The 24,793-nt window shown below is 37.1% G+C and overlaps 1 protein-coding gene across 1 annotated transcript; it reads left to right on the top strand.

Annotated features, from left to right (window-relative positions):
- Positions 1 to 12,841: 12,841 nt before the first annotated feature.
- Positions 12,842 to 24,447, top strand: CUNH2orf69 (chromosome unknown C2orf69 homolog). Its single transcript, XM_019428368.2, has 2 exons — positions 12,842 to 13,308; positions 23,516 to 24,447. Exons 1-2 carry the CDS (start codon positions 12,970 to 12,972, stop codon positions 24,341 to 24,343), a joined length of 1,167 nt encoding a protein of 388 aa, XP_019283913.1. The 5' UTR covers positions 12,842 to 12,969; the 3' UTR covers positions 24,344 to 24,447.
- The last annotated feature ends 346 nt before the right edge of the window (positions 24,448 to 24,793 follow it).

The following is a 24,793-nucleotide window of genomic DNA, read 5'->3' as shown; positions in this document are numbered from 1 at the left end:
TTTTCTCTTAGGTTTTTTAATATTTGTTTTTGAGAGAGAGAGAGAGAGAGAGAGAGAGAGAGGGAGAGAGAGAGAAAGCGGGGGAGGGGTAGTGACACAGAATCTGAAGCAGGCTCGGAGCTATTAGCACAGACCCCGACGTGGGACTCAAACTCACAAACTACCAGATCATGACCTGAGCCAAAGTCAGATGTTTAACCGACTGAGCCACCAAGGTGCCCCGGAAGCAGTACTTCTTTAAGTTGGCATGAGAAAGACACTGTTTAAATGAATCCCCGGGTGTACAGAATATGAGATCTTAAAGAATTCCTTTACCCTATCACCAAGTCTTATAAATTCTATCTCCTAAATATCTCGCAAATAAGTTCTCTCTTCACCTTGGCCTATTCAGATCCTATTTTATCTAGACTACTGTAGCATTCTGCTACCTGCTCTTCCTTCCTGTCATTAGTTTCAGCTAATTCTAATCTTTTATGCACATATCTGTTGGAGTGATCCATCTAAGTATGAGTAAGGTCATGAAATTCCTTGCTTAAAACCTTACAATGACTTTCATGTCCTTCAGGAGATGCCATGCAAATTCCTTTGCAAGACTCAGAAAGTTCTTTAAGATGTAGCTGTTCCCTACTTGTATGGTTTCATCCTTAGACATTCTTTAACTCAAACATTTCAGTATAGCTAATCTGAACTACTTGCACTCCAAATGTGATGCTCTCCTAGGCCTCTCTGCTTTTGAATATTCCGTCCATTCAGCAGCCTACCTCCTATTTGTTGACCTCTGATAAGTCTTCTCTTTCCCAGACTCACACTACATTAAGTACTCCATACTCTGTGCTCCATCCTACAGTACTGGAGGTTTACTTTCATGTTAGAATGTAAATCACAGAAAAACAATTGTATTCTGGTCTGGCTTCTCCTACTAGACTAGTAGGGTTTTTGTTTGTTTGTTTGTTTGTTTGTTTTTAAAGTGCTGGCTATGTCTTTTATCTTGGCCATCCCAGCATTCAGTGAAGTTTTTGGTATAGATATATACTCAATAAAATTTTTTAAAAATACATGCCAGGCTCTACACAGTATACAAGCTGCAAAGGTGGTGGCTGTCTGGTAGTAAGAGTGAGTCAAATTCATATAACTAAAACATAAGGCATCAAATATGCCACAAGTGAAGTTTAAATAAAAAGCTGTGATGACTTTAAGGAGAGAGCTCCTAGTTCCAATTTTGGGGTGAGGTGGGGGTACAAAATTAAGAAGGGTCAAGGGAGAAGATGGCATTTGAGACGGATTCTGACAAGAGGAATTGTGATATTTGGAGATGCAGCAAGTATAAGGAATATGTTAGGTCACATACTGATATAGTAAAGCAGAAGGTATAATACAAGATCACAGAGTAGTCTCACTGAACACGTAAGAGAATATAGGGAAAAAGCTGGAGAAGTAGTTTCGGCTTCAAATGCTAGCTAAGGAGTCAGTATTTAATTTAGAAGGCAACTATAGTGTAATTAAAGGCAGTAATTAGCAGAAGACAACTATTAGAGCAATCATAATAGTCTGAGTGAGGAGTTAAAAGGTCATCTTTAACAGGCGGTATAATATAGACAGGCAGACAGACCTGGGTCACTTACTGGCGATATGATCTTGAACATGTTATTTAAATTCACAAACCCCAAATTTCCTCATTTATTTCAAAAGACTGTTGTGATTAAATTTATGTAAAGAGATTAGCACAGTACTTGGCATGTACTAAGTGCTTGAATTAATCAGTGATATTTCAGCTGCAACTGATAAAAATTCAACTCAAATCAGCATAAGCAAATAAGGGAAATTATTAAAAGGCTACTGACAAGATCAATGGAACAGAATAGAGAGCTCAGAAATAGAACCACACATAGATAATCAAATGATCTTTGACAAAGGAGCAAAGGCAATACAATGGACCAAAGAGTCTTTTTAACAAATGGTGCTAGAACAAGTGCACATCCATATGCAAAAAAAAAAAAAAAAAAAAAAAAAAAAAAATCTAGACATAATTTTACACCCTACACAAAAATTAACTCAAAATGTATCGTAGACCTGGGACACCTAGATGACTGAGTCAGTTAAGTGTCTGACTCTTGATTTTTGGCTCAGGTCATGATCTAACAGTTTGTGGCATCAAGTCCCATGTTGGGTTCCACGCTGACAGTGCAAAGCTGCTTGGGATTCTCTCTCTCCCTCTCTCTCTGCCTCTCCTCAACTCTCTCTCAAAATAAATAAATAAACTTAAAAATAATGTAAAATGCAAAACTAAAAAACTCCTAAAGATAACATACAAGAAAATCTAGGTGACCTTGGGCTTGGTGATGACTTTTTAGATACAACACCCAAAACACAATCCATGAAAGAAAAAACTGGTTAGTGGGACTTTATAAATATTAAAAAAATATATAGCTTTGTGAAAAAAACTGAAGAGAATGGAATGACAATCCACAGGCTGGGAGAAAATCTTTGCAAAGCACATATCTGGTAAAGGATTGATATCTGAAATCTATTGAGAACTCTTAAAACTTAGCAATAAGACAACAAACAGTCCAATTTAAAAAGGACAAGAGATTTAAGCAGACATCTCACCAGAAAACATATAGAGATGACAAATAAACTTATGAAGACATACTCAACATTACATGTCAGCAGAAAAGTATAAAATAAAATGAGATACCACTACACATCTATTAGAATGGCTGAAAGCCAAAACACTGACAACAAATGCTGGTGAGGACATGGAACAAGAACTCGCACTCACTGCTGGTGGGGATGCAGAATGGTGCAGCCACTTTGGAAGACAGTTTGGCAGTTTCTTACCAAACTGAACATACCCTTACCATATGATCCAGCAATCACACTTCTTGGTATTTACCTAAATGACTTGAAAACTTATGTTCACACACACACATAAAAACGGCACACAAGTGTTTATAGTAGCTTTATTTATTATTGCCAAAATGTGGAAGCAACCAAGATGTCCTTCAATAGGTGAATGGATAAACAAACTGTGGTACGTCCATACAAGTCCATACAATGGAACATTATTCAGCAGTGAAAAGAAATGAGCTACTATACCATGAAAAGACATGAAGGAAACTCAAGAGCATATTGCTAAGTGAAAGAGGTCAATCTGAAAAGCCCACATACTATAGTATTTCAACTATAGGATGTTCTGAAAAGGGCAAAACTTGAGACAGTAAAAAGATCAGAGATTGCCAGGGGTTTGGGGTGGGGAGTGATGAGGGATGAATATGTTGGAGCACAGGAGACGTTTAGGGCAAGGAATTTGTTCAGTATGATACTGTAATGGTCAGTACATGGCATTATACAGTTGACAAAATCCATAAAATGTAAAACAAAAAAGTGAGCCTTAATGTAAACAAACTATAAACTTTAGTTAATAATTATGTAACAATATTGGCTCATCAATGGTAACAAAGTTACCACACTAATAGAAGATGTTAATACAGGGAAACTAAGGTGGGGAGATAGGGGAAATATGGGAACTCTTTGTACTTTCTATTCAATTTCTCTGTAAACCCGAAACTGTTCTAAAAATAAAGTTATAAATTTAAAATTTTTCTAAGCAGTATATATAAAATTCATGTAATTGAATATAAATGAAAAGGTTGTGCTTTAAAAAAAAAAAAATGCTAGAGGTGATTCCCAGAAACAAAGACAGCCCAGGGCTTTAGGGACTAAAACTGAGAATTTTTTTTCCAGGATTTTATTTAAATTCAAGTTAGTTAACATATAATGTAGTACTGGTTTCAGGAGGAGAATTCAGGGATTCATCACTTACATATAACACCCAGTGCTCACCACAAATGCTCTCCTTAATGCCCATTACCCATTTAGCCCATCCCCCCACCTGCCTCCCTAAAACTGAGAATTTGATTTCTGTTTTTTTGTTTGTTTTCTGATAAGTAAGCAGGTTTTCTGAAAACCTGCTTTCTTCATATGTCAGGAATAATGGTATTCCCCACTGCCTCCACCAAGAAAGACCTAGATTGATATCTGAGGCTGGTGACAGTGTAAGGAGTCTGGGATACTAAGTCAACTAGGAAATTATATTGAAGCCTTGAAAAATGATGCCCTATGTTACATGATAGCAAACAACTGGCAAAACTGTTGCCTACAATAAGAAGATGAAAAATGAGTCTAATGAAAGTTTTAAAAACTGAACGTATTTTCAAATTGTAGATTCATGTGTCTTCATTCCTGAATGATATTTTCACCAGGTATAGGATTCTGAGTTGACAGTTCTTTTCTTTCAGCACTTGAAAAACGTTATTTCCTTCTGACCTCCATGTGTCTGATAAGAAATTTCCTGTCATTTCAATTTTTTTTTTCCTATAGGTAAGGTGTGTTGAAGTAAAATGAACAAACCTCTAGGAATCTCTAAAGGAAAGAAAGTTTTATTCAAGTCCAAGTTAGGACAGCTGAGGGGGTTACACAAACTTCACAAAGAGAGTGCTCCACAGATGAATATTTGGTGTAGGGTTATATACATTTTTTTACATAAAAAGTTACAAATTATTAGACAAAGAACATTTCAGAAAGTTGCAGACCTTATCTTAAGTTGCTAATAGACGTAGGGCTATATGATTTAACTCCTATGGGAATCAGGGAAGTTTCTTCCTTTTCCTTATCTTTTATTCAGAATGCTCCTTTTTGGTTATTTTAACAAAGCAGATGTACAATATGTTCTTGGGGAAGAAATAGAGCCCATGCTTTGAAATTTTGTCAAGTTACTTTGTCCTTGGCTGGTGTTAAAGTATAGCTTCCCTGGGAGCCCAGTAGCAGAGCCCACAAACGTTAAAAGTTGAAAATTTCCTTTATCAGGTGTCAGCTTTTCCTGGATGCCTTCAAGATTTTTCCTTTGTCTTCAGTTTCCACAAGTTAAACTACAATGTACAGTGGCATAGATCTCTTTTGCTTTATCCTGCTTGAGGTTCATTCAGATTCTTGAATCTGTAGGTTATGTCTCGCTAAATTTGGGAAATTTTTAGCCATTATTTCTTTAAGTGCTTTTTCAACCCTACTCTCTTCCTCTTCTCCTCCCAAACTCTAATGACATGAATATTAGACCTTTTGTGATAGTCTCACTACCCTCTACGGCTGTTTATTTTTAATTTTTTTCAGCCTATTTTCTCTTTGTTATTCAGGTGAGGTAATTTCTATTACTCTACCTCAGGTTCACTGATTCTTTCCTCTATTTCCTACACTGCTTTTGAGCCCATCCACAATGGTTCTTATGTAGGTTCTTTTTTTTTTTTTTAAGTTTTTATGTGTTTATTTTGAGAGAGACAGAGACAGCATGAGTGGGGGAGGGAGAGAAAGAATCCCAAGCATGTGGGGCTTGATGTGGGGCTCAAACTCATGAAACTGTGAGATCACGACCTGAGCCGAAACCAAGAGTTGGATGCTTAACCAACTGAGCCACACAGGTGCCTATGTAGGTTCTTTTTTATGTCTTCTATTGCACTGGTGAGACTTTCTCTTTTTCAATTTTGTTTCAAGTGTGTTTGCAATTGTTTGGTGAAACATTTTTATCATTGCTGCTTTAAATTCTTCACCAGAGAATTATAATACCTCTGACACTTCACTGTTGGTATCTATTGTCTTTTTCATTCAGTTTGAGATTTAACTCATTCTTGGTATGACAAGTGGTTTTCAAACAAAACCTGGAATTTTTCATATTATATGATTCTGTATCTTATTTAAACCTTTGGTTTTAAACTTTGATACCATTCCAGCAGGGGAGAAGGGCTATTAGCTTGCTACTGCCAAGTAGTGATAGAAATCCAGATTCCCTGCATGGCTTGCTTTGACAGTGGATGGGAGGGAAGAGCTTCTCATTACTACTGGGTATAGAGAGATATTCCAGTTCTCCACACAGTCTATAACGACACTGTGGTAGGGGTGGCCTCATTATTGCTGGGCAATGGCAGAAGTCCTGAATTTCCATATCGTATCCACTGACAATGTGGTGGTAGGAGAAGCCTGTACTGGAGATGGAGATAAAAGTCCAGGCTCTCTACTTGAGCCTCTCTGGCACCACCCTAGCAAGGGTGTCAAGATACCTCGTTCAACATGAGGGTAGAAGTCTAGGCTCTCCATTCAGCCTTTGCCTCTTGGGTGGCGCAGTGTTTCCTGTGACATTTTGCTGGAGTAGAACATTGATTTTCTAAAAGTTTGCTATCTTGCAAGGCTTCCCCTTCCCTCCTGCTGTCCCTACAGACAGCAGCCTTTCCTTGAAACTTTTGCTGTCTGTGCCTAATGGAGTTTCTGAGTTGCTGGATTCTTTAATTCTATAGTATACAAGGCAAAAAGAAAACCCAGTGTATTTACCATCTTATTATTCTTTGAGTCTCAAGGTCCCTGGCCTGTCTTTCTTTTTTCTACCTTTCAGAGTCATCTTATGTTTGTTTTATAGATAATGGCTTAGCCAAGTCTGCTTCCCTTCTTATTTTATTCCCCTTGTGCTTAAGTTCAAAGATCTCTGAATTCTATACACTAGAGTAGAATCTGGGTGTGGTTGTTTTAAGATATATCCATAAGTTTTGACATTCTTCCCTTCAAGTAGAGCCTAATTCTTCCCTTGAGTGTGGGCTGCACTTAGTGAGTAGTTTTTAACTAGTCTCCCTCCTCCCCAGCTCTATGCAACTACTAATCTACTTCTGTGCTATTTCCAGACACCTCATATAAATGGACTCATACAATATTTGGTCTTTTGTAACTAGTATTTGCCACTTAGCATGATATTTTCAAGGTTAATTGATGTTATAGCATGTATCAGCACTTTACTCTTTTTTATTACTGAATAATATTTCATTATATGGCTATATCACATGTTATTTATTCATTCATTAGTTAATGGACATTTTATTGTTTCCACTTTTTGGCTGTTTTGAGTAATGCTACTATGAACATTTACAAACAAGTTGCTACCTGGATATGTTTTCATTTTTCTTGAGTATAGATCTAGGAGTGAAATTTCTGGGCCACAGGGCAAATCTACGTTTAACATTTTGAAAACTGTTAAACTGTTTCCTCAGCAGCTTCCCCATTTCTACCAACAGGCATTTCTACCAATGCCTGACAGTTCCCCAACTTGTCCACATCACGACCAAGACTAGTTATTATCTATATTTTTCTATTATAGCCATCCTGGTGGGTGTAAAGTGGGATCTCTTGTGCTTTTGATCTGCATTTCCCTAGTGGTGAGTTGAGTATTTTTCATGTCTTTTTTGTCTATTTACAGATCTTCTCTGAAATATCAGATCCTTTGCCCATTTTAAAAATTGGGTTCTTTTTATTGTTAATTGGTAAGTATTCTTTATATATTTTAGATACAAGTTCCTTATCAAGTATGTGATTTTCAAATATTTTCTCACATTCTGTGGGTTGTTTTTTCACTTTTTACTGGTGTTCTTTGAGCCACTGAAAGTTTTTTATTTAGATGAAGTCCAACTTAACTATGTTTTTCTTTTGACTCTTGTGCTTTTGATGTCATGTCTAAAAAGATTTTAGTTAATGCAAGGTCATTATTTACTTTTTTTTTTCCTCAGAGTTTTATAGTCTCAGTGCATACATTTAGGTCTATGAACCATTTTGAGTTAGTCTTTATGTATGGTATAAGAAAGGGGTAACAGCTTCATTCTTTTGCATATGGCTATTCAGTTGCCCTAGCACCACCTGTTGAAAAGACTTCTTTTGCCATTGAATTTTCTTCACACCCATGTTGAAAATCAATTCACCATAAATTTAAAGTTTATTTCTGAATTCTCAATTCTATTCCATTGGTCCATATATCTATCCTTATGCCAGTACAACATTGTTTTGATTATCGTACCTTTGTAGTAAGTTTTGAAATGGGAGAATTAGGAGCCTTCCAACTTTGATCATCTTGTTTCAAGACTATTTTGGCTATTTTGTGTCCCTTGCATTTTCATCTGCATTTTAGGATCAGCATGTACATTTATACAAAGAAGGCAGCTCAGATTTTGATAGGGATTACACTGAATCTGTAAATCAACTTTAAGAGTATTGTCATCTTAGTATTTTCTGATCCACAAACATGAGATGTCTTTCCATTTATTTAAGTCTTTAATTTCCTTCAACAACGTTTTGTAGCTTTCAGTATATAAATTCTTCATCTCTTTCATTAAACTTATGCCTATTTATTCTTTTTGATGATTTTGTAAATGAAATTTTCTTAATTTCACTTTTGTATTGTTCAATGCTAGTGTACAGAAATATGATTGATAGTTGTATATTGATCTTGCATCCTACATCTTTGTGGAACTTTTTTATTATTCCTAATAGTTTTCAGTGGATTCCTTAGAATTTTCTGTATACGAGATCATGTCATCTGCATGGTTTTACTTCTTCCTTTCCAATCTGATGGTTTTTATTTCCTTTTCTTGCCTAACTGCCCTGGCTAGAACCTCCAGTACAGTGTTGATTGGAAGTGGCAAGAGTAGACATCTTTATCTTGTGTCTGGTTCTTAGGGAGCCATCAGTCTTTCACCATTAAGAATGATGTTAGCTGTGAGCTTTTCATAGATATCCTTTATTAGGTTGAAAAAAGTCCCTTCTATTTCATAGTTTGTTGAAAAAAATTTTTTTTTCAGTCATGAAAGGGTGTTGGATTTTTATCAAATGCCTTTTCTGAGTCCATTACGATAATCATGTCACTTTTGTTTTTTCTTCTATTGGTATGGTGTATAATGTTAATTAATTTTCAAATGTGAAACCAACCTTGCCTTTCTGGGATAAATCCTACTTTGTGTGTAATTCTTTTTGTGTGTTGCTAAATTTGGCTTGCTAGTATTTTGTTGAAGATTTATTAAGTTTTTACTTGGTATTTCCTAACTTTTTAATAGTGGATTAAGTATAATGTATGCAAGTACAATTAGTTAAATCATTGCATTTTAGCATTCACTGAGTGTTAAAGATAATCCATAAGGTCTTGACACATAGTGATTATATGTTGCTGAAGCAATGGATTTTGCTGAAGTATATATTTAAATCATATGCTACAAGACCAGTGTAAAGAGTGTCACTTAGCTAGTGAGACTAGCCAAAAAGTAAGCTTCCAAATCCCCAGATGCCTTTATTCTCTAATTTAGTTTTGTTAGGCATTTGGGGGCAAAACTATATGCTAGAGTTGCATACCTCATCTGAAGCCCGTTCCTTTCAGTGTCCAATTTTGGTACAGAGGCATATGAAAGCACGCTAAACACCTGTCCAAAATCGAGAAAAACTGAAAAGATTTAAAACATTATTGGAATCTCTCAAAGAATATCAAATGCGATCTGATTCAAGTTCCATAAAAAAAAATTTTAGAAACCTTTTTCCATTTCTTTCACATTCAGTCTCCCATAGGAACCCATATTTGAGGTCTTCTTTTTTCCCCCATTCTCTGCTTTTCTGTATCCATTCATTTTACCTTTTAGTAGAGAAACTGCACATTTGTGACCCGTAGGCCAAATTTGGTCTATGTGTGCATTTAATTTGATAAAACATTTTAAATACAAATTTAATTAGTTTGCAAGATTTATAAATTAGGAAATGACACATAAAAATCTATGTATCTGATTTCTCTTGAAAAATTTGAGTTCGAAAAAAAAAGAAAAATTGGAGTTTGGTAAAATGTTGCCTTCATTTTACTACTGGCTGGCAGTGAATAGTGACTGCCTCCTTCAAATATGATTATTTTCTTCTAGTTTGCTGCGGTCTTTACCATTCCCTATTGTATTACACATGGCCAATTTTACTATTTATGATACAGGCTTAGCCTCTGTAGATATTGGAATTTATGACATTTTAATGCTATCCTTTTTAATATATATTAACTACGCTCTCTCAGATTCCTTCCAATTCTGCAACTTTTTCTATTTATTTTACTGAATAGTATAACAAAAGTTCTGAAAGCCCCACAGGATCCCCTGAGCAATGTCTAGAGTCCAGAGATAAGCTATGGCCTTTTGGGCCCTATAAACATATTAAAATTCCTGTGGAGACCGCTATCTGATGAAAACAAAGGGGAAATCCAAACAACTGGTTACACTAACTTTGTATATGCAAGACCTGTTTCAGGGAAGAAAAGCCCATCTCCAAGAGAGAATAAAGGGGGAAAGTGGTGGGCAGTCTGTGCCTACTGCTGTTAGCTAAGTAGAGATTTACAAAATTGGGTCTTCCTGGAAAAAGGAAGAGGAGATAGGGAAAGAAAAGAGATATTACAGTAACATCAATAGGACCAATGAAAAGGAATTATAATGTCAATGACTTAACATAAATGACATACATACCTCAACTAATGAATTAAGAGCTGTTATTTTCTCTGGAAGTGGTTCCTGTAGGGTTATGTAAATCCTTAACTGTGGGGGAAAAAAACACCTGTGCTTATTTCAGTCTGTTTCTTTACTTGACCCTTTAAATCTTTATTTGTATTTCTTAAAGACCTCAATTATCTTAGAACAACTGGGACAACTTATAGTATTTAATGTTTACTACAATTAATCTTTCTAAAGCACAAGAACTCCTCACCCTCTTGGTTTTTTTAAGGGAAAGGGCAGAGAGAAAGAGAGAGAGAGAGGGAGAGAGAAAATCTTAAGCAGGTTCCATGCTGCGCAGAGCCCAACTCAGGGCTAAATCTCATGACCGTGAGATCATGACCTCAGCTGAAATCAAGAATCAGATGTTTAACCAACTGAGCCACCCACCAGGCACCGTCTCCATCCTCTTCAGTAGTGACCAATTCAGTTAAAAGGTCAACCTAAAAACAAGACTACATAAATCAAAAACTGCATTTGGAGTACATGTACATGTTTGGGTTACTGGATTACACTTCAGTAATCCTCTACCTAACAAGAGAAAGTAGCAATATGTATGTGATTCACAAAATAGAGTGAAGGCTGGTTTCCTAAACACGATTCTATATTCATAATTATATAATTGGCCTCAGTTTCTTTTTAACCAGTACTCTGTAAAAAAAAAAAAAACAAAAAAACAGACCTACTTAATAATAATAATTAATTCTTGATTGGTTACACTATTATGATGTCAGATAGAACCCAATAATTTGAACCAAAGTAGGTTAGCATAATACACTTCAATGAAGTCACTATAGTATATAGAAGAAAATTATATTTTATCATTTATTCATTTGTGTTCTTACTTCAAGACTATTTGTTAATATTTGAAATGTGGAGAAAAGAAAACAGTATGTATAAACACAATCATATACAGACTCAGAACAGTTAATAATATGAAGTTCTTAGTTTGTCAAAATGAGCAATCTTTTAGAATTTCTAAAAGAAAGATTTATTTCATCCCAAGTTAGGACAGCTTCCCAGGATGCACAATCATCATAGAGAGTGCTCCAGGGAAGGAATATTTTGTGTAGGGTCTACATAAAAAGTTACAAATCATTAGATAAAAGACATTCCAGAAAATTACCTAATCTTAAGCTTTTGGTACATGCAGGGCTGTATGACCTTAATCTTATGGGAACCAGGGAGGTTTTTGTTTTGCTTTTTTAAACTCTTTATGAATGAAATGCTCTTTTTTAGGTTGTTTGTAAACAAAGCAGATGTACAATGTGTACTCAAGGCAGAAACAGAGCCCATGCTTTGAGATTTTGCTGACTCTGGTAAATGTATGGCTTCCCTGAGAGCCTGTGAGCAGGACACAAACACTGGAAGTTGAGGATTCCCTTTATTGTATCAACTCCTGACCTACAGTAAAGCCCCAGTAAATGTTGGCTGTAATTTTTACAATCATCACTAATATTGTCTTATATAGGGCTCTTTACAGTGCCTTGCCTCACAGGCACCTGAAGTTTAGAATACTGGACCCTTCCCCTTCCCCTCCCTGCCTTTAGCATACATTTGGCCAAATCTTCCTCTTTTTTTTCAATGTTTTTTTTTTTTTTTTTATTTTTGGGACAGAGAGAGACAGAGCATGAACGGGGGAGGGGCAGAGAGAGAGGGAGACACAGAATCGGAAACAGGCTCCAGGCTCCGAGCCATCAGCCCAGAGCCTGACGCGGGGCTCGAACTCACGGACCGCGAGATCGTGACCTGGCTGAAGTCGGACGCTTAACCGACTGCGCCACCCAGGCGCCCCTGGCCAAATCTTCCTCTTACACAACTGGACACAGATGGTTGTTGGACACCTATCTTTTTCCTACTGTCCGAACTGGTTTTTGAAAACCCTAAAATAGCAAATCTTGTTGGCTGCAAACCCCAGGGACAACAATTGTGTAACAGCTAATGCCTTGCCCCATTTTTCCTGTTCCAACTCATGTGCCCTGTTCCCCAGTACCAGTCAAAGGTGCATTAGATTTCGTATCTAACCACAAATTCTCATCAACCTAGAAATCTTAGTTTATCTACAAAGAAAACGAGCTGGTGAGAAAAGGGAGATTCCCTTCATTTAACATTCAAAGAACTACAAAACAAACAAACAAACAAACAAACAACACCTCACCTGCAAGGTGAGCCTACTGAAACGGGAGTATAGCATACTCAAAATTCTACCCAGTTACTGGACAATGACCTTCGAGCCACTCCTGCTGCTGCGAGTACGCTACAACTGCTGCCCTTCTTTCAGAGTCCTTACTACATTCCCTCTTCCTTTGCTCTCCCAACTCTTTCCCAGACTTCCGTTCGAACTTCCCGGGCAAAACAGAACCCACCAATCAAAAATGTCTTTCCTAGGGCCACGCCCCCATCGCCCCCTCTGGGAGCCGAGTCGGATTTCGTGCACACCCCTCCTTCCCTTACGCACGCTGCGCGCGGACGTCGGCCTCTGACGCCGTCGTCGCCCCCGCGCCGAGTCCCGCCCGGGCCGCTCCCGCCGACCGTTGGGCGGCCTGCCGATGTCCCTCCCTCAGGACCTCCCCCCACCCCTGAACTGCTCTCGCGGCAGCGACCCATGTGGGAGTTCAGGCTCCTGCGGTCGCCACCGCTGCTGCTCCTCCTGCCGCAGCTCAGCCTCGGAATCGCCGCGTCCCGCTCGCAGGCCGAAACCATGAACCTGGGCGGCGGCAGCGGTGCGCCGTTCTCCCCGTCGGCGGAGGGGCGCCGGCCGCAGTGCCTGCAGCTGTCCACGGTGCCGGGAGCTGACCCGCAGCGCAGCAACGAGTTGCTCCTGCTGGCGGCGGAGACAGCCGGGGAGGGACCGGAACGGCGGGCCCTCCCTGGGGACCGGGCGAAGGAGGAGCCGCAGCCAGCGCCCCAGCATCACGTTCTCTATTTCCCGGGGGATGTGCAGGTAACCTGGGGCCTGCCTGGACACCTGTTCCTTCCTCGTGTGCATATGCGAATGCCCCCATTTCCCCCTCGTATTAGTGCGCGGTTCCTTGCCTGTCCTGAACACACCCACACATGCGCTCACGGCGTGGCTCTTCCGTTACTCCACGAAATCCAAAACCGCCCCTGCCACACCCCTGACCCTGTGCTTCTGGAGCCCCAGAGGGAAGGTGTCCTTGGAGGGTTACGACCTCGAAAGAGCCAGCTGTTTAGGCTTCGATGGGGTGGAATTTGAGACAGAAGGAATGAGACACATAATGTATATCCATTCTATAACTTGGTTTCTCGGAAGTGTATGTGTGTGTGTGTGTTAGACAGGAGACAGGAATGACTTGTAAATTAACTTAGCACTTTAGGGTTCCGAAAACGCTGACAGTAATTAAAAAGCAAGCAAGTAAAAAAATAAAAAAATAAATAAATACAAGGGTATGACACTTTCAGTTACCCTAGAAAGGGAGGGTGGGTGGAAGAAAAGGGACAGTAATTAAGCATGTCAATATTTTGATGATCACCTAAATTCTTTACTTTTGTTTTTGTATGTGATCTTATCTTAATTATTATTTTTATAGCTTCAGGCAAATATCTGTGGCTATTTTGTCCTGGAATGCCGGGTCTTAATCTGGATCTTAACTCATAACCGCGTCGTCTAATACACTAGCCATTAGGTATATGTGGCTGTTTAAATTAAATAAAAAATCCAGGTTCTCAGTCACACTAGCTACATTTCAAGTGCTCAGTAGCACCTAAGGTTTGTGTATTTCCTAATGGACAGCACAAATACAAAGCATTTCCACTGAACGTTTCCATCATCATAGAAAGTTCTGTTCGGTAGTGCTGATGTAGACAGCATGGCTTGTCTGGGCAACATGGCTAGATAGGTTTCTTATACCATGAAACAATATTACTTTATTGTTTTTGAAATTGATGCTTTAAATGATATAGTTACAAACTTTGTGCCTTGTGTCGAGTAATGGTTAAGATATATGTAGTTTTTTCTCTCGTTCTTAAAACAATTGACTAGTCTAATTGACTTCTAATAAAAACTCTGAAAAAACTAGTATTTAGATTTAAGACAAGATACTGAATTTACTTAATTGATGCTCTGTTGCTCAGTTTGGGAAAATAGCATGGCAATGCTGACAGCAGCGACTTCCAGAGATTTGAGGACCAGCTACTGTGTGCATCATAATGATGATGATGATGGTGATGATAGTAATGGATAGTAGATAGTAAAGGATAGTAACTAACCTTTCTTGAGTACCTATTAAATGTTTATAAAGTGTACCAGCCAGAATACAGTATCTTCAGATGAGGTCTAAAAAGTGCTAAATACACTTAGAGTAATACCTCCTTTCGTTTTGACATTATTCACTTCCTAATGTAGCCCGAGATTCCATTAGCTTTTTGGACAGTGATATAGTGTTGATTTATGCAGAATATGAAGTGCTTTAAAAACTCAGGTCCTTTAGAGAAGAATAGGATAATGCATCAAAAGACTTTGAGGCCAGATTGCCTAGGTTTGAACCCTGATTCTGCACTTTTTAGCTATGAAATCTCTGGCCAATTGCAGCTACCTCAACTATAAAATAGGAGTAATAATTTAGAAGGTATCAGTGAGGACTAACTATATGAATACCTAATGACTGACAGTTTCTTCTCATCTTTCTGATGACCTTTTTTATTATTGGGCTACCCTTGGGCTCAGTTTGTGAACTTTTCTACTCTACCTTTATTCCTTTAGTAATCTTTCAGTCTTGTGGTTTTACATACTATCTGTACTCTGATGACCTTCAACACTTTTGTATGTAGCCTAGATTCCTGGAACTTTGGACTTACCAGTCACCTGCACAATATTGCCTTTTGGATATTTAATAGATATCTCAAACATATCTCAAAGCAAACATGAATCTTTGCTTTTAAATCTGTTCTTCTTGCAGTCTTCCCCATCTCAGTTAATAGAATTTCTTTTTTTAGTTGCTCAAGTTAGAAACTTTGAAGTTATTTTTTAGTAACCTCTCTTTCACACTTCATATCTCACTCAATCAACAAAGTTGCTTCTCCTCCTAAATGTATCTGGAAGTGATCAGAATTATCAATTTGAAATGTAAGTCAAATCATGCCATACCACTGCTCAAAACTCTCCAATAGTTTTCCATGTCACTCAGAGTAAAAGCCAGAGAACTCTTGATGGTTTGTATGGCTCTTCACTATCTTTACGTTTTCCCATTCTGTTGCTTTCCTGTCTCCTTTTTCTGTTTTACTCTGCCATAGCCACACCAGCATTCTAAATGTCATTCATGGTAGCCATACTTCACCCCAAAAGCTTTGCACATACTGCCTGCAACAGTATTCTTCCAGATACCTGTAGGATTCATTACGTCATCTGTCTCAAGGCTGCTCAAAAGTTGCCTTCACAATGAGGTGTTTTCTGACCAACCTATTTAGTAATCATATATATGCACAGGATTCCTGTCAGTTTTTCTCTTTTATTTTTATCCCTTTCATTTACTGTATTAGTTAGTCATTTTGTTTTTTACCTGTCTTCAAACACTACAATGTAAGCTTCATGTCTGTTTTCTTCACTAATATGTTTTATGATGCTTACTGACTGGCATGTTGTAAATATTCAGTAGATAATTTTTTGAATGAAATAAATGAATGAATATATGTAAGTTGCTTTGAGCAATGCATGATGAAGTGCTTGATAAATCTTGGCTATTATTATATGAAATGCTTTTGGGCTAGATTTTCTCATCTGTATCTTTGTACTTGATTCTTCTGAGCCTAATGTTTATCTCTATGAAATTTACGCTGTTAAATACAGCTCAGCTCTTTTTATTGATCCTTTTATAGAACCATTATTTTGCTTTGTATCATACATAGATTAAATAAGCATTCTTTCTGTATCTTTATTCTTAATTTGGATAAGTACTGAACAGAATAGGGCCAACAGAACTTTGTAGGGTACCATTAAGAGCTTACCTTATGTTAACACAGATTTGGTATCATTTGGATCTGATGGTCCATGTAATTTAAAATTTTAATTATCATTACTTTGTTGATGTTCCTTTTGCAATCATTTTGTCCTTTTTTATTCTATACGTTTTATTTTCTCATATGAATTAACAGATGAGATGAGAACATAGTAATTCATATTTCTTTAGGTACTCTGATTTTGGAGGGGGAATCTATTTTTTTTTTTAGTAGACACTTTCCAATTTTCTTGAGTTCTCTTGCTTTGTGAAGCCTCAGGGTGTAAAATTATACTTATCTGTCTCTTTTAAGTATAAGCTTACAATTTGATGAATTTTGACAAATGTTACAATTATGTAACCAACATCACAATCATGTTATACAACATTCCATCACCCTAAAAAGTACCCTTGTGTCCTACTTCTGTCAGTCTCTTTTCTCAGCCCCAGGCAACTAGTGATCTGCTTTCTTTTACTATAGTTTTGCCTTTTCTAGATTTTCAATAATTTGGAAGCATAGTATGTAGTCTTGTATCTGGCTTCTTTCAGTTAATATATAATGCTTTTGAAATTCATTATTATTGTTGCCTGTATCATTAGTATGTTCCTTTTTATTACCAAGTCGTTTTCTGTGTATAGATATACAGTTTGTTTACTCATTCAGCACTTGGTGAACATTTGGTCATTTCCAACTGTTAAAGAAATTTTGTTTTCCTAAAGGCTAGGATACATAGTATGCCCTACGTATGTCCTGGTGAGTAGAAGACTCACTCCTTTACTATTTACACTACTACCACACTCATAGTACTTTTGAAACCTGATATGTGGGGTTTTTCCCCATACCAGGTGATCCTCTCTGACACTAGCTGGATATCCTACAGTTCAATTCTGACAGTATCTACCTGGAGTTATTGTCACATTTCATAAGTTAAGGACTGAGTCCCACAAGACTGCTCCCTCCACTTCAGATGCCCATCCAAGTCCCAGGTTGTCACCTGTACTGCTGACCGACTGGCTATAAATTGGGCTTCCCATGACCCCCTCCATGGGTTCAGTTAATCTGCAGGAGCAGCTCACAGAATTTATGGAAACAGCTTACTTACTGTTTACCCACTTATTATGAAAGGATGTGATAAAGGATACAGATGAATATCTAGATGGAAGAGATGCATAAGATAAGGTATGTGGAAAGGGGTATGGAGCTTCCATTCCCTCTCTCAGTGCACCATTACCCTAGGACCTCCATGTGTTCACCAGCCTAGAAGCTACCCAAACCCATATTTGGGGATTTAAAAAAAAATTTTTTTTAACGTTTATTTCTGAGAGACAGATAGACAAAGCGTGAGCAGGGGAGGGGCAGAGAGAGGAGAACAGAATCTGAAGCAGGCTTCAGGCTCTGAGCTGTCAGCACAGAGCCCAATGTGGGGTTTGAACTCACAGACCGCAAGATCCTGACCTGAGCCGAAGTCGGATGCTTAACCAACTGAGCTACCCAGGAGCCCCATATTTGGGAATTTTTTTTTTTTTTTTTTTTTTTTTTTTTTTTTTTTTTTAAATGGAGGCTTCATTGCATGGTCATAATCAATCATTAACTCCATTTTCCAGTCTCTCAATTGAGAATGGAGAGTGGGACTGAAAGTTTCAAACTTCTAATCATGCCTTGGTCTTTCTGGTTGACCACTTCCTATCCAGGAGTCCACCAAGAGTCATCTCATTAGAGCAAAGATGTTCCTGTCACCCAGGAAATTCCAAGGGTTTTAGGAGCTCTGTGCAAGGAGCCAGGGACAGGTGTGTGTGTGTGTGTGTGTGTGTGTGTGTGTGTATTCTATTATTTTGCACTTGATCATATACTCTGGGGTTTCCTGTGCTTCTTGTTGGGCAGCCTTCTTAGGCTATTATGGTCCTTCTAGCTTGCTTACTTGGGATGTCCACTTTATGCTCAATAAAGATGTCCCCTTCCCCCATTTTTGATGGAAGTACAGCTCGTATCCCATATAGTTATCCTTGCTCTGGTGTAAGAATAGTTCGCCTAGCTTAAAACTTTATCTTGAATGTCTCCAAACTATTGGAGACACATGCATGTCAAGCTTTCCTAAAAATCTTTTGTACTTTTACTTCAATAGCAGTATGGGGTGGGCCTGTAAGTTTTTGCAGGTCAATCTACCTGTGAAATAACCACCTCTTAATTGCTCCAAGACATTCTTTTGCCACTTGTCTCACTGGTGATGAAGAGAAGTATGCCCCACTAGAAGCATTCCCCCTTAAAAGGTAAATAAGTGCATTGCCTTCCCAACTGGGATGAAAATTCTCAAAAGAAAATGCTCTCTCCCTCCAGTCTTTAGCCTTTTCTGTAGATTGGCCTTGTTTTAATAGCCTGAGTTGCAGAACCAGCTCTGGCTACCTTTAGCAAGTCCTATTGGGATGTCTCTTTTTAGAATATGGGAGTACTTATCCATTGTTTTGAGAGCTGCGAAGGTTTTGACACAACAGTAACCATCCTGTTTTTATGTTTTATGTTTTAGTTTTATGCATTAAAAGCATTTTCCCCCTCTGATCATGTAACCTGGGACTAATCAAAGAAAATACCAAGTTTTTAGATTTACCACCTCCTATGTGGTAAATTGTGAGAACTGTAAAATCTTGAGTTCATTTTGGCTCATTAACTAAATAACTATATAATATAATAGCTGTAGTTTCTAGGATCTCCATTTCCTTAGCTATATAAAGGATTTAGATAAGCCCTTTCAGATCTAAGCTCCTATTTTAATTATATGTCACAAATCAATATGCAGAGTACAGTAGTAGAATCCATAAAAAATTAAATGATAGCCTTCTGGGAATTAAAAGTTTTTACATGTATGACAAAATTGTCAACATTAATGAGATTACAAACTGTTAAGAAGGACTTGAGCATCTGGGAAAATTATCAAAGGACATGAAACCGAGAACAGAAGAAGAGAAAGAAAATTGCCAATAAACATAGAAAAAAATTCAACCTGATTAGGAATCAAAACATGCAAGTTAAAAGTAAGCTATTTTGGGGTGCTTGGGTAGCTCAGTTGGTTAAGCATCTGACTTTGGCTCAGGTCATGATCTCACAGTTTGTGAGTTCGAGCCCATGTCAGGCTCTGTGCTGACAGCGCAGAGCCTGGAGCCCACTTCAGATTCTGTCTCCCTCTCTCTCTGCCCCTTTCCTGCTCATGCTCTCTCTCTCTCAAAAATAAACAAACGTTAAAAAAAAAAAAAAAAAATATATATATATATATATAATAAAAGATAAAAGTAAGATATTTTATCATAGTAGAAATTTTTTAAAAATTGATGCTAATAGCCACTGTGGGTAAGGATGTGGGTAAGTTCTTATATACTTCCAGTGGAATGTAAATTGATATTAATCTTTTTATGGAAAGTCTAATAATTATGATGCAAATCTATATTTATGATATGGAACCATGCCTGTAATATATTTTTAAGTGAAAACTATATGCATAAGCTTGTTGAGGGAGAAATAAAGAATGCTCTTTTTTTTAAATGTTTATTTTGAGAGAGAGAGAGAGTGTGCATGTGTGCAAGCGTGCAAGGGAGGGAGGGGCAGAGAGAGAGGGAGAGAGAATCCCAAGCAGGCTCCGTGCTGTCAGTGTAGAGCCTGACTCTCCACTCAGTCTCAACAACTGCGATCATGACTTGAGCCAAAATCAAGAGTTGGACGCTTAACTAAGTACCTAGGTGCCCCAAGAATGCTCTCTTATATATGTATTTGTATATGTGTATGTATACTAAAGAAAACTGGAATGCTAGACTCCAAAGGTTTAATAATGATTACTTCTAATTGATAATTTTATGGAGGATTTTTCTATCTTCCTTATGCCTTTGCATATAGACAATTTTTATAGTGAGTATTTTATTAGTTTTAGTTTTTTAATAGAAAATATATGCATATTGTTAAAAATTCAGTTTCTTTAAGGTTATACATTGGTAAGTAAATCTCCTTTTCATCCCAGTCTCTCCAATCTCCCATTTCTCTTCACCAAGGCTACCATTGTTACTGATTTATATGTCCTTCCAGAGACATTTTATGCTGATGCAAACTTTTTAAAAAAAGCACAAATGGTAGCATAGCATACAGTGGATTTTTAGCTCTTATTTTACAACCCGTGTTAGTACTCACACATGTCTATTCTTTTGAAACAAATAACCTTATACATACTTAATTATTCATGCATATATGCAAGTATGCCACTGAGATAAATTCCTAAAAGTGGAGTTACTAGGTCAAAAGAGAAGTTCATTTAAAATTGTTTCACATAGGGGTGCCTGGGTGGCTCAGTCAGTTAAGCATCCAACTTTGGCTCGGGTCATGAGCTCATGGCTCGTGAATTCGAGCCCCTCATGGGGTTCTGTGCTGCCAGCTCAGAGCCTGGAGCCTGCTTTGGATTCTGTCTCCCTCTCTGCCCCTCCCCCACGCATGCTCTGTCTCCAAAAATGAATAAATGTTAAAAAAAATGTTTTTAGTTCTAAAATTGTTCAACATCTATGGTTTATGGCTGTTAGAAAACAAAGGCAAATCACAACTCTGTTTCTCTTTTTCTCACATCGTGTATCCAGTCAGTCAGCAAATGCTATTGACTCTACTTTCGAAATACGTTCAGAGTCTGACCACTTTTTACTGCCTTCATTTCTACTACCACTTTTATTCAAACTACCTTCTTTTCTCAGGATTATCCTTCAGTAGCCCCCTACTGGTCTCCCTGCTTCAACTCCCGACCCTTCAACATAGGAGCCAGAGTAATCATTTCAAGACATAAATTATTTCAGCCCTCTGTTCCAAACCCTACCAAGCAAAAGCCAGAGCCCTCATACCTCCCCTCCTCCCCAACAATCTCTCTGACTTTGACTTTTCTATTTGTTTCTGATACGGAGCTACGCTAGCCTCATTACTGTATCTTGGCTCTACCAAACATGCTTCCACTTCAGGGCCTTTTGTGGTTGCAGTTCCTTATGCCTGAATTGTCATGATTCACTCCCTTGGTTCCTTCTGTTGCTTCTCAAGTAGCCGCCTTATTGGAGACCACCCTGTGTTTTAAATAAGAATCTTCCACCCTCTCCAAAGCCTTGTATTCTTTTTGCCCTGCTTTTTAAAAATTTTATTCCATTGCACTTAACTACCATCTAATGTTTTGTGCCGACTACTAGCCGCTTATGGCTATTGACCACTTGAAATGTTAGTCTAATCAAGGAATGAAATTTTTAATTATATTTAACTTTAAATTGAAATCTAAGAACTGATACTCAGTTCAGTTCCTAGAAAACTTTTAAGTATATTTGAACAACTTGGATAAATGAGTCTACTTTTTTGACTGTAAATTTTACGAAATCTAAATTCAGATCTAGTATTTCCAATGAAAATTCAGCATCCAAATTGAGATGTGCTATAAGTGTAAAATACACACTGGATTTCATAGACTTTGTAAGAAAAAGAAATGTAGTAATCTCTCAGTAGTTTTTTATAATGGTTACATGTTGAAATTATAATATTTTACACATCTTGGGCTCAAAATACATTATTAAAGATAGTTTCACTTGTTAACTTTTTACTTTTTAAAATGTAGCTACTAGAAATGTGTGGCTCATGTTATATTTCTGTTGGACAGTGTTACTCTGTTTACTTACACAGTAGTTTATTGTGTATCTCTGTACTAGAATGTGAGCTCCATGTGGGCAGGGGTTTAGTCTGTTCTGATCCATACCCAATCAGTAGGTATCCAATAAATTTCATAAAATAAATGAATAAATCTGAATTTCCTCTTTTTTTAAAAAAGCTACTATGAATACAAATTAAAAGGAAAACAAAATTTATGTGCATATCCTAGAACCTGAGCAAAAAGTTACTACTATATATAGAATGCTTATAAATAAATAAGATCCAAATAAAAAAGGGCCACAGTTATGAACAAACACAAGTAGAAATCCAGGTCGTTAATAAATATATAAACAAAGTTTCAACTTCATTCAAATTTTCAACAAATCCAAATTGGAATAAGCTATCCTTTGCCTAAGAAATTGCACAAAGATAGAAGAAAAATTATACATATCTCTCTGGAAGACAGTATTGTAGTCTGTATAACTAATCTTAAATTATGGATATTTTTTTACCCTGTTTTTCCATATCCAGGAATTTATTTTTAAAGAGATAATCACAGATATATAAAAAGATGTTTCTATTAACATCCATTGCAGCTTTGTACAGATGAAACCTTGAACAATGCAGGGGTTAGGGGCACTGACCCCCACATAGTTGAAAATCTACATATAACTTTTGATTCCCCCCAAATTTAACTACTAATAGCCTACTGATTAGAATCAGAAGCCTTACTGATAATGTAAATAGTCAATTAATGAATATTTTGTATATGTATTATATGCTGTATTCTTACAATAAAGTGACATTTTTCTTAAGGAAATGTTATTAAGGTGGCATCTGGCTACTCAGTAGGTGGAACATGCAACTCTTGATCTTGGGGTTGTGGTTCGAGCCCCACCTTGGGTGTAGACATTACTTAAAAATAAAATCTTTTTTTAAAAAAGAAAATGTTATTTAAAAAATCATAAGAGAAAATACATTTACAGTATATGTATAGGAAAAAACTTGCTTATAAGTGGACCTTCACAGATTGAATGCATGTTGTTGAAGGGTCAACTGTATGTAATACAAAAATGAAATCAAATTTAGCATTCAGTTCATTCCAGTAGTCCAAAGAGGGGTGGGGTTCAGGGTAACAGCTTTAAAGGGAAAATATTTTTAAAGTTCTGTCTTGGTCAAAAAGTCTGTTTAATAAACCAGTTTTTATTTTCAGTTAATATGTTAGGAGTAGGAGATTGTATGTATACTAAATAACATTTAAAATTATTTATAATGCTTTTAAGGTAAGTTTTATTTTTAAATTTCTACTGTGCTATTTAGCTGTATCTCATAACCCTGTCTTTTGATGGTTTTGGGGTTTAAACTGATTAAATGATTTGTTTAAAATTCTATCAGAAAGTAATGACATATTTATAGTTTTCATTTCTGGTATGTTAACCATGGGTCGGTCATATAACATCCCAATTTTCTCCACAATAAAAATGGGAAACTATTTTGTGGAAATAATTTTATGTAAATGTGTATTTAATGCTTGTTTCATCTTTCTTACCTTTCAGAATTACCATGAAATTATGACTCGTCATCCTGAGAATTATCAGTGGGAAAACTGGAGTCTAGAAAATGTGGCCAACATTTTAGCCCACCGGTTCCCCAATAGTTACATTTGGGTGATAAAGTGTTCTCGAATGCATTTGCACAAATTCAGCTGCTATGATAATTTTGTGAAAAGTAATATGTTTGGTGCTCCAGAACACAATACTGACTTTGGAGCTTTTAAGCACCTTTATATGTTATTAGTTAATGCTTTTAACTTAAGTCAGAACAGTTTGTTATCAAAGAAGAATGTGAAAGATTTGAATCAGGACTCCAAAGCATCTAATTGTAGATCCAGTTCTTCTCACACTACTAATGGTTGCCAGGGAGAAAAAGAGAGGACCTGTGAAAAGTTTGATGAGTCCGCCATGAGTTTTTATCCACCATCACTAAATGGTGCTTCTTTTACTTTGATCGGATTCAGTAAAGGTTGTGTTGTTTTGAATCAATTGCTTTTTGAATTAAAAGAAGCCAAGAAAGACAAGAACATAGATGCTTTTATCAAAAGCATAAGAACAATGTACTGGCTGGATGGTGGTCATTCCGGAGGAAGCAATACTTGGGTTACTTATCCAGAAGTCTTGAAAGAATTTGCACAAACAGGAATTATTGTTCATACCCATGTAACACCTTACCAAGTATGTGATCCAATGAGATCTTGGATTGGAAAGGAGCACAAGAAATTTGTTCAAATACTTGGAGATTTTGGTATGCAGGTGACTAGCCAAATTCATTTTGCAAAGGAAGCTCCTTCCATAGAGAATCACTTCAGGGTTCATGAAGTATTTTGAGACTACAAGAACATTAATGTCCTTGTTCAGTGGAAGAGCAGAAGCACTTTGAGTGTTATAAATTCAGGTAGTGAGATCTAATTCATAGATGCACTGTCAGTTTTTCGGGGGCGGGGGGGCGGGGGGAGGAAGCACACATTCCTAAAGAGTGTAATGTGCAATAGTATTCCTTGCTCGTGAATGTGAACAGTTTTTAATTTGGATTGGGTTAGAATTAGTTCATTTGAAAAGTAAAAGGTGATTTGTGATAACCTTACAAGGAGATACAAGACCCTTAGGAATGAAAGTTATGATATAGTCCTTCTAAAAGGTAATGAAAATTGTTATTGTTGGAAATAGTTTATTTTCTGAGTACTAATGTTTGGAACTAATTTTGGTGACACTAACGGTAATTAGCTATTTTGGCACTCAAAACTCCATTTTTCTTCAAATAAAGCAAAGGCACACTGA

The sequence above is a fragment of the Panthera pardus genome, unplaced genomic scaffold (genome assembly GCF_024362965.1).
Source record: "Panthera pardus isolate Hobbes unplaced genomic scaffold, ASM2436296v1 HiC_scaffold_10, whole genome shotgun sequence".
NCBI classification, from domain to species: domain Eukaryota; kingdom Metazoa; phylum Chordata; class Mammalia; order Carnivora; family Felidae; genus Panthera; species Panthera pardus.
The sequence above is the reverse complement of the archived record's forward strand: the minus strand, read 5'-3'. Positions and strand labels throughout refer to the sequence as shown.